Below are 10,703 nucleotides of genomic sequence, written 5' to 3' on the forward strand. Positions count from 1 at the left end.
ATGAAACCTTTGTTTTCACTTAGGTGTGGCTACAATAAACTGCAGTGTGGAGTAGTGGTTAGGGCTCTGGACTCTTGACCGGAGGGTTGTGGGTTCAATCCCAGGTGGGGGACACTGCTGTTGTACCCTTGAGCAAGGTACTTTACCTAAATTGCTCCAGTAAAAACCCAACTGTATAAATGGGTAATTGTATGTAAAAATAATGTGATATCTGTATAATGTGAAATAATGTATAATGTGATATCTTGTAACAATTGTAAGTCGCCCTGGATAAGGGCGTCTGCAAATAAATAATAATAATAGTATAATGCTGTATTATTATTATTATTATTATTATTATTATTATTATTATTATTATTATTATTATTAACAATGTGAAAATGTCAACATTTAAAACACTTGTCTTTAATAAGTTTACAGTTTGAGAATTCATATGAAATACATTTTATATTTTTATTTAGCTTCTCTGACCTAAAACATCACATCACAGCATTTAGTAGCCGGAGGAGAAACCTGAAGAGCTACCTTTCATATTTCAGAGCCGCATTAAGCACGATGTTGTGGGGCAGCTTTAAGAAAGCTGATACAATCATATTTAGATTATTCTTATTGTGTGCCGTTTTCAAATTTAGATACATCATTTGAATTGTGAAAAACTTGCGAGCGAACGCAGCAAAACGAACTAGCTAATCCCTTGAAAGCGAGGAGGGACACGGCGTTCTCGACCCCCCCGAGGCTGTTGTGCGGCTCCGATTGCAGCCTCGTTGCATCAGCTTGTTACTAGATTGGTTGATTTAGGGGAGTCTGGCGCCATCCCATTGGCTGTTAGACAGGAGAGCCGAGCTTTGATTAGATGACATCTCTTCCGTCAGGGGAAATCCCATTCGGAAAGAAAATTAACCCCTTCATGTGTTTGTAAGACAAACGGTGGATTTAATAATATGTTGCCAGGCAACACAGTCCTTTTTTTCGTTACTGTACATTTTTTAACCTTACCACAGGAGAAAGAAACAGGTGACAGTGAAATAAACCCAACGTTGCGGTATTAGCGTCTTAAGTCTTTGATGAAAACGTGATACATTCCGTCTTTGTTTTGCAATTTCGCTTCTTTGTTTTCCATTTATAAAACTATATTGTTTTTGGATGTTGTTACCATATATTAATAATAATAATAATAATAATAATAATAATAATAATAATAATAATAATAATAATAATAATAATAATAATGAATTATACTGCAGTTTCATCTAAGTGAAAAAAAGGTTTAATTTGCATGTACACAAAACGTTTACATGATTACAATTTAATTTATTTCAGTAACTTTTGGACATATTACGACATTTTCCGAAATATATAACTTATTGTTGTTTGACACACAAATATAGATATAGTCAAAACATATATTTTTATTATAAAATACACTGGAAATATATAGGTGAATATATTTAGCATAGATTTAGAAATATGTATTGACTGGAGTTGACTCTTACTGTGGAAAACGATTCTGTAGGCAGAAGGTGCACCTGATTTGGGACTCAGGGATTAAATGGGACGTTATCAAGTAAAATCACCCCATAGCGATGGGCCAGCAGGTACCGAGTAGCCTCCCAACAGGTAGAGTCGGTCCGGATCAAGAGCTTTAATGGACGTTGGGTGTAGCAGCCGCTAGAGGGCGCTAAAAAGCGGTGTTATTATTATTATTATTATTATTATTATTATTATTATTATTATTATTATTTATTTATTTATTTATTTATTTATTTATTTATTTATTAGCAGACGCCCTTATCCAGGGCGACTTACAATCGTAAGCAAATATTACAAGTAATAATACAATTAAGAGCAAGATAAATACAATGACTTTGGTTCAAGCAAGTACAAGTGTGACAAAATACGATTCAATAATACAGCAGATAACAGTGTCAGTGATAGTTACACCAGGATATGATTAAATTAAAAATACTACAGATTAAACACTTGGCAGATTGCAGTACTCTGAAGTACAGGATTAAATGCAGTAAAATAGGGGGCAGATAAGAGCAAGTAAAGCACATTTAAAGAAGGGTGATAAGTGTCCGTAACAGTTAGTTTAATAGTAACACGGTTAGGTTTAGGGGTAGAGATTAGGTTTAGGGGTAGGGGGTAGATTGACGGGTTAAGTTTAGAGTTAAGTGTAAATCGCATATGACTACGTTTTGGGAGTCTACTAGGTACCTATCGGCCCATTCCTATGGGGTGATTTTCCTTGCTAACGCCCCATGTAATCGGCTGCTAGTCACTACACTATGACTTACAACGTTTCCAGACACTTCTAAATCCCTCCCATTTAGCGGGGCAGCACTGTGAGAGTATTGGCAACCAACAACAACAACACAGAAACAGGTGGCGCGGAGGTTGAGTTTAACACGTCGAGTTGTAATTCCCAGCGGTGACGCTGGAGGCTGTGGAACCGAATCGAATCTAGGGAAGGGGGGGGGTCGTGTAGAGTATATCTATTTACTCAACTCACCAAGAATAATACCCTTAGCAAGTTTCAAGACCAATCAATAAGGGCTCCTCGCGGGTAAGTGTAGCTGTAAGTGCATAGGAGCCCAAAACACAGTGACACAGATGAGTCAAATCCATCCACAAATTAAGACGACACCGTGTCGCTAGCTGTGCCTCCAGCTTCTACAGAGGTAAGCTTCTACCATTTCATATGGGAAAGAATGAGCGCAGAGCAGTAAATAGCTTCATAGGCTATAAAGCTGAACAAATACTTTGTAGACAGCTGTTTAATATTCCTTATCAATATATTATTTATCACTCTACATGCTGTACATGGTCATTTTCTTTTTTTGTTTGTTTTACAAAACACACGTTTAATTTGTTTTGGTGTAAATGAAACTATGTTTGTGGGATACCCCTCTCTACCCCACATTCAGATAACAAACTCGTTCTTATAGTCGTAGTCGTCGTAGTAGTGTGGTAGTATTGTTGTTGCAAACATTGAATAAGCAGTAGACTATACATATATAACCTGCTTCAATATTTGACGTAGTTGATCAATTGGATTCATTTATCCGTAGAAATGCTTCTATACTCAGGGGTGAGAAACATTGGTGTCCCGTTTCACCCGAGTATCGCGTTTTAGGTAACTCTTTAATGGACTCTAGTGTGACAGACGGTCAGAAACACAGAAACACATAACCCCTGAGGTAATGATAATATGTTCCTAAGAAGCAAGCTGTTCTGTACCCGAAGCGCTGAAGAATGGGTGCGATTCCTGGCAAGAGATATTCAACTATTGAGCTCCGTGAATAGACGGCTTTACATTTCTAAAAAGAATAGCAACACACACACACAGACACACACACACACACACACACAGAACACACACACACACACAGAACACACACACACAGACACAGACACACACACACACACACACACAGAACACACACACACACACACACACACACACACACACACACACACACACAGAACACACACACACAGACACACACACAGACACACACACACACACAGAACACACACACACACGCACACACACACTGACACACACATACACACACACTGACACACACATACACACACACACACACACACCTTCTTTCATTATGAATGAAAGTTAAACCGCTATAAACACAAAGGACCAGAACTTTAAACCGGGGTTAATTTAAGGTCTTGCATTTCTTTACACAATGAATGAATAGAGGAATAGCTCCACTAGGCTTTTTGTAATGAAGACTGCTTTTATTGTGTAATGGTATGTCAGGATTATTTTTTTTATATTCAGATTGAATGCATGGTTCTAAATAAACACAGGTAAGAAGTGACTTGTGTATGCACAGCTGAAGAATTTATATTTCAGATCAAAGGCATCAGTTCAAACATTAGCCAGTCTTGTCTTGTCTTTATCGTTGCTTATCGTTGCTAAATATTTTTTGTTTAAATCTAGGCAAAAGTATGTGATTTAAGTTAAATCTGAAAAAAAAACACCTGGTAAATATTTGTTTTTTTTTTTAAATTTATTTACACTTGGCAAAACAATTTTTTTTGGCCCTCACACAAATCCGTTGTTTTTGTTAATAAAATACCTACAAGAAAATAACATCCGAAAGGACCAAAGTGTATCTCTTCATTCCCACAAGTACAGCATTCAATGATTATTTATGCATTGAATGGAATTTTCACACACAGATATCATCGGACAGATGGGGGCTCATGCAGCTGCTCTTTGAGGAATGTTTGGCTTCTCAAACCAAGCGTACATAAATCCAGCCATTTATATTTTAGAGGACCGGACTTTACTGCAGCTCACAATTCAAAGTCAGCTTCGAATTTACTATTTTTTAAAAATAATAAAAAGAGTATTTTTTTTTTTTCTCAGATCCCCTTTACCTATTCTGAAGTTCACCTCCAAAAAAGGGAGTGCACCTTTAAGAGTCTCTTTTTGTGAAGTGAGCCAATTATTGTTTTCATATCCCGGCAAACAGGGGATACACAAGGAGAGCAGCCAAGTAGCTGCAGCAAGTCTGTCATGCCTGAGCCGAGGCAAAACACTGAACCCTGAATAATACAGCTCCCGGGAAGCGTAGGTAAGTACAGTGGCATTCTTAACACTGGAAGAGTTAATGGCGTATAGTGGATGTTCTCAATGAAAGCTATAAAAGTTTACTGCACTGCAAACTGTATGGGCGCTATTCAAGGTTACATGCTTTCCTGATCTTTACTAGGACTTCTTGATCCATATGTGAAGTTTCCTATTACAGGTTTTTAGATTGAAAATAAATCTGAAGCAAATCCAGTGTGTTTAAACATTATGTGCAGAAAACTACTGAAGAGTGTCTGGCTGTAGTTGCTACTATTACGTCATGTTTTTAGTAAAGTTTAGTGTTTGATTTTTATGTATGTCTTTATTTTGTTGTCGGTATAGCTCTAACCAAGAAGGTTTGGTCACCTCTTATTTTACAGCTCTAGGGGAATCACCCTGGATTCAGTCTGTGGTTATACTGGGATTACCCTTAAAAACAGAGTGGTCAGTCAAATCACGTGACTTTCGTCACCTTGCGTTTTGCTACAAAGTGCTGTGTTTTTACCCCTTACTATGTTTTTATATGGTGGTAACGGCTGATAGCAACTATGACAAGGAAATCTTTGACCTACATGTTTCTTATCTAATCAGTGCGTTATTGTACTGGGTGGAGAAAATTGGCCGCTTTCATAGATCGCCAGGAACCAGACTAAAAGACGCCCATCCGTCAAAAAGGTTTGCACGTATACCTGGAATAAAATCAGCTTGGCTCTTTTTATTAATATGGGTTTTATGTTACCCTGTCATGTCTTAATTGACCCTCGACACAAAACCGTTTTCTGAAGAGTGCCTGTAAACATTCTCTTAGGTTAAACAGTGATTTATAAACATGACTCTCTAAAAAGTTTAAAGAATTAAAAGATTTCAAGGAACTGGAACAATTCGGAACAATCTTGATTTAAATAATTAGCATGTGCTGAAAAAAAGACCCTAATATTTAATTGATTCCCCCTTTAAAGAACGCTGAGCCTTTATTCTATATTTATTCACAATGCACATAATTTAAATACAACTACTGAAAACAATGACAATGCTGCTGTATAATGAGGTGAGGTTGTACCTGTTTTCTGATTTCAGGTTTTGTCTCGAAGGAATGGCTGCTTTCCTGTGAAATTGCAATGCATACTCTGTTTATCCAGGAATCGGTCTGCGTTTGTATTCTGCTGAGTGGAATAACAACAGGTAACCTTGACGTTCTCAATTCTTCAATGCTGTATAGGGTCTGTTAAGAAGAGGGGCATGGAAGTATTGACCAGGTTAATACATGATTATTTAGCTCCTAGATTGCAGTTGTGACCCCCTTTTGTAGATTTCGATTACATTTTCAGTGTACTGTTCCTTACCTCTCTGTGATGTTTTGAGTGGCTCTTATAGCAAATAGCACATTTCCTTTCACTTTTTCATGCCATCTAAGATTAAGGTTATTTGACCTGGGGTCTGGAAGAGCTGGCCAGTGCACCGCTGTGTGTGTACAGCAATACAAAATGAAGCTTGATTCATAGTACCTGTTCACTAGATGGCGCTGTCTCTTACTTCTGTAATGACACTTTGGCAGATCTAGCCTGGGTATAATATGTATGGCAGACATCTAGAATGGAAGAGCAGCTCCTGAATTGAGTGTAAAGCTGATTATCCCCAGACCTGTATGCCTGAGTAACTGCTGTAACAGTAACTCTGAACCAATGCAAACATCAGAGACGTTTCAAATGGAATCCGAAGCCACTCAAAAACAGATTGCAGTAATTACCTTCTAAGCCTTAAATATCAGCAGGATTTCCTGTACGTTGTTATATTATACAATACAGACAATGGCTAAAAGTAAACAGTTGTATTGAGACCAAGCAGAGTGCGCAGGTTAAACTGTGGAGCAATGCAGTCAACAGACAGCAAAGAGTGTGGCATAGTGTGTAATAAATGCAGTTTTGGGAGTGTGTTTTGTTTCTGTTTTGTAGCTGACTGGGTGAGTTAATATTTGAACCCACAGCAGTGTAGAACAATATTATATTGTTTTAATAACCTTCATCAGGACATTCCACTGGTTTGCTTTGCTTCATAGATTAGATTGAGATTCGGAAAGCCCCGCATGCTTATGTCTGCTGATTTTAAACCATGCCCTGGTAGTTTAATTCATGACTTTGTGTCTCTTTTTTAAGTTATTTCATCACTGCCGGTGATCCCCAACAACAAAACCATTCTGTCCAGAGTTGGGGACCAGACGACACTGCCCTGCACCTTCACTCCAAAGACCAGCGATGGACTTATAGTGACTTGGACTAAAATACCGGGACAAACAGTCTACTTTTTCGCACAAGGCAAAGAGGATGCTGGGAAACAGGAGGAGCGTTACAAGAACAGGACCTTTGTGAATGAAAGCCGGTTCAACGAAGGCGATTTCACTCTGTTTATAGAGCATACGAGAGTCTCAGATGAAGGGAACTATGAATGTTTTGTTCGGTTCAAGCCTGCTGATTTTGAAAGTAGCAGTTTAGAACTGTACGTTGCAGGTGAGGTTTTTATTTTGAAGGTATAATAATAGAGGCAGCAGTGTGGAGTAGTGGTTAGGGCTCTGGACTCTTGACCGGAGGGTCGCGGGTTCAATCCCAGGTGGGGGACACTGCTGCTGTACCCTTGAGCAAGGTACTTTACCTAGATTGCTCCAGTAAAAACCCAACTGTATAAATGGGTAATTGTATGTAAAAATAATGTAATATCAATAATGTAATATCTTGTAACAATTGTAAGTCGCCCTGGATGTCGGCTAAGAAATAAATAAAAATAATAATAAGCACACCTTACCGCATCGCTGTAGGTTTGAACTGTGCCACACTATTCAGGAAAATCACTGCATGACGTGCAGGCACCTACAATCATGTCTAAAGCTGTGTTAGACAGATAAATATTGAGTGTTGTACATAATAACAAGGTATAAAAAAAGAAAGTCCCATTAAAGTGAATGAAGATGGACAAAAAGGACAAAAAGTTTAAAAAGTATAAAAGATATCAAAAAGTTGTATAGAAGCACACTATTCCAGACCGGTCTACACGTTTTAAAGTTTGAACAGTGTTTCTAGCTTAAACGGTGTAAGAGGAGTAGCGTGCCAAAGAATAAGAAGAAGAAGAAGTATGTCGAAGATTTAAAGTGGGGACTCTTGCTTCGCAAGCCCCACTAAATATATATATATATATATATATATCATTTCAATTGTTATGGAAAGTACAACAGTATATGGCAGGAGTCGTGTTTTTTAAATTGGGCTCCAGTGCCTTTCTGTAACTCAATTAACTTTAATAAATAGACTAATTCTATCTTTGCTCTTCCAGCAAACTACACCAAGCCAGTGGCTTCCTGTCTCCAGTCAAAAAGCGCCGGCAGTACCCAGGAGGCGAGCACTGTGACCCTGAGCTGCCAGACCGAGGGAGGCTACCCCGAAGCCCAGCTGGTATGGACCTTTAGCAATGGAACCCGAGTCCACAGTGCTGCCCAACGCAGAGCGATTGACAGCGAGGGGCTGGTCAGTGTCCAGAGCAGCCTCGTCATTGCCAGAGCTCTCAGTGAGAACCTCACGTGTGGAATCCACAACAGTAGACTGAGCCAGAGCTTCTCCACCTCCGTCACCTGCAGCCTGCCGAGCTCAGGTACTCTCACTACCCCTGCCCGGTGGCCATGCGGTGAACAGCACTGCCTTTATTTAGCATTGTTTTCATCTTCAGGAGTTCGGTTCTAGTTGTCTCCAAGAGGCTAGATCAGTCAAAGAAGTGTACTTATATTATTAGGGGCCGGCGCCATGTTCAAAACTTCAGGCACTACAATAAACACAAAAGGAAAACGTGACTATACAGAAATGGCATGTATGTTTATAAAGACACTTTGAATGATCTGTGTGTAGCTATGGCAGCTATGTGTAGCTATGGTAACGATGTGTAGCTATGGTGACTAACTAGAACTGAAGAGCAATTTCTGAACTCAGGTGCAAGCACCTTAAAACATACTTGTCAAAATTAAAAATAAAATAGTACTTTAGGAATGGCAGTAAGAACCGTTAAGAACGATTCCAAAAAAGGAGAGTTATTTATTACAGTAGCTTGAGTGCTTCTGAAAAACAAATGCTAAAAATAAAGAGACCTACATGCAGTTCTATAAAGGGAGTGTATTAACAGGGGTTTCTGTTGTTGTTTCTCCTTTTCCTTGCAGCAGGAAGTTTCCAGAATGAGGAACGAAAACGACCAGGCCTCCTGGCCTCCGTCGTGTGTTTTGTGTCAAGTCTCCTGTCACTGATTGTGAAGAAGGCCTCCTGCTGCTGATACAGTGTCATACCTTTCACTGACAGATTGTGATGTAGCACACTTTATGAAAGTAATAGCCATCCTAACCTATGGTACTGGGTTTCAACACCTTCCAACGACATTCAGACAGGAAGCTGGAGTTCCGGTGTCCAGTAGCATTTACTTTGATTAATGACCCTGGACAAAAAACCAATACCGACCCACTATAAAACAATAGGACTAAACGGCCAGCTTAAACATCCTGTTTACATTTCACTACTTGTTTCACTCAGATCAGATCTGTCTAATAAATCAATAATTCCTTCCAATGAAACCAGTTTTTTTTTTAAACAATATCTGGTTAGGACCTGTTCATTTGGCTATTAGTTGGGCTCTTGCTGGACTGTCTGGTGCAGAGACACAGAGTGTACTTTCTCACGGGCGAATGTTCTTCATCATTAATTAGATCTCGCTTCGATCCCCTTTCTATTGAAACTCCTGTATTGTGTTTATATATATATCCAAAAGAAAAAGGTAATGTAGGTACACTAAAATGTGAGTGATTGATTAAAAAAAATCTATTATATCAGGAGGTTTGGGACTACAAGTTCTTCTTCAGCTGGATGGAAACAGCAGTGCTGTGTATATAGAGAGAGAGAATTCAAAAACAGCAGACAGCTCTATATCACTATTTTAATAATTAGCTGCAATGTTTTGGCTTAATTCTGCAGTACATAATGTGCTAATAGAGTCATTTAGATAGACAGACTGATAGACGGAGAGTGTTTAATACTGAACTGTTTGTTAAAAATTACAATAGGGGCGATGGTAAATCGGAACGAGAAGAACATGGTAATGTCTGCATGTCATTTTTGTGAATTGCTGATTCTAAACTATACTGCAAATAGATGAACGTGGTTTATGTTAATAGCACACAGCTCACACTAAACTGTCAGGAGAGCAAGCATAGGAAGTAGGAGGTTGCTGAGAGTAAAGAGACACAGTACTGTTCTGTATAATAACCTCAGAATACTGCTTACATAACCTGCCCATTTCCTGGATACTGAAGCATGTTGAAATACTCACACAAATACAGACTAGAGTGGAACTATGACCAAATGTTTTGCATCACCTAGAATTTTAGGACTGAGACAAAAACATGTTTTGAAACTATACGAACATAATTTAGATATTTTATTTAATCAAACAAACTACAAAATGATATTGCTAAAAGTCTACCGGAAGCCTTAATAGTAGTGAAGTATTTCATGCTAGATTTCAATTTTTCAAGTATATGGAAAACTACAAAGCAGTGTCTAATTCAGTGTGTTAACGTAACATTATTCAGCAGGTTTCATTCGACTTTATAAAGCAACGTGAGTTAATTCTATCAGGTGATGCAAAACATCTGGCCACAGCTGCACTATTGACAGGCAGCTGCAATATCAGCATCTGTTCCATGTTATTGATTATACATTGTGCTGCAGATTTGTATAAAAAACAAAGTGCAACAGCATGGGTGTGAAGTGCATCTTCCAGCCTGCTGCTCCTGTACATTCCAGTGTGTGTGGGTGAGTAATAGGACAGGGTTGGGAGATGACCGGTCAGGGACGGCTGCCCGATGGATTTTTGGACTGTCTGTGTTAAATTCCTACACACTTGCTGACCCCGCAATGTTATTCTATACTCCCTGTTCTGGGAAGTTATTCCAGTTTGGGGTGTCAGGATTCGGGGATGTGCAGGGGTACATTTACATACGAGAGGAGGCCATTCAGCCCTTCAATGCTCATCTGGTTTTTTGGGTGTCAGGATTCAGGGATGTGCAGGGGTACATTTACAT

At 38.9% G+C, this 10,703-nt stretch overlaps 1 protein-coding gene across 3 annotated transcripts; it reads left to right on the forward strand.

Annotated features, from left to right (window-relative positions):
* The first annotated feature begins 4,180 nt into the window (after nucleotides 1–4,180).
* Nucleotides 4,181–9,452, forward strand: LOC117397211 (CD276 antigen-like). 3 transcript variants are annotated; one of them, XM_034913267.2, is made up of 6 exons: nucleotides 4,184–4,604; nucleotides 5,192–5,275; nucleotides 5,678–5,782; nucleotides 6,754–7,104; nucleotides 7,922–8,236; nucleotides 8,793–9,452. In XM_034913267.2, the coding sequence occupies exons 3-6, from the start codon at nucleotides 5,719–5,721 to the stop codon at nucleotides 8,900–8,902; spliced, it is 840 nt and encodes a 279-aa protein (XP_034769158.2). In that variant the 5' UTR covers nucleotides 4,184–4,604; nucleotides 5,192–5,275; nucleotides 5,678–5,718; the 3' UTR covers nucleotides 8,903–9,452. The 3 variants fall into 3 exon arrangements, with proteins under 3 accessions (XP_058866097.1, XP_034769158.2, XP_034769157.2); XM_059010114.1 differs by lacking the exon at nucleotides 5,192–5,275 and having other exon boundaries at nucleotides 4,181–4,604; nucleotides 8,796–9,452; XM_034913266.2 differs by lacking the exon at nucleotides 5,192–5,275 and having other exon boundaries at nucleotides 4,186–4,604.
* The last annotated feature ends 1,251 nt before the right edge of the window (nucleotides 9,453–10,703 follow it).

This window comes from Acipenser ruthenus, chromosome 40 (assembly GCF_902713425.1).
Source record: "Acipenser ruthenus chromosome 40, fAciRut3.2 maternal haplotype, whole genome shotgun sequence".
NCBI lineage: Eukaryota > Metazoa > Chordata > Actinopteri > Acipenseriformes > Acipenseridae > Acipenser > Acipenser ruthenus.

Coding starts and splice junctions, on each gene's coding strand:
- LOC117397211 (XM_034913267.2), top strand. CDS start 5,719: ATGCATACTCTGTTTATCCAGGAATCGGTCTGCGTTTGTATTCTGCTG. Junction 5,783..6,753: donor GCTGAGTGGAATAACAACAG/GTAACCTTGACG, acceptor CTCTTTTTTAAG/TTATTTCATCACTGCCGGTG. Junction 7,105..7,921: donor TTTAGAACTGTACGTTGCAG/GTGAGGTTTTTA, acceptor TTGCTCTTCCAG/CAAACTACACCAAGCCAGTG.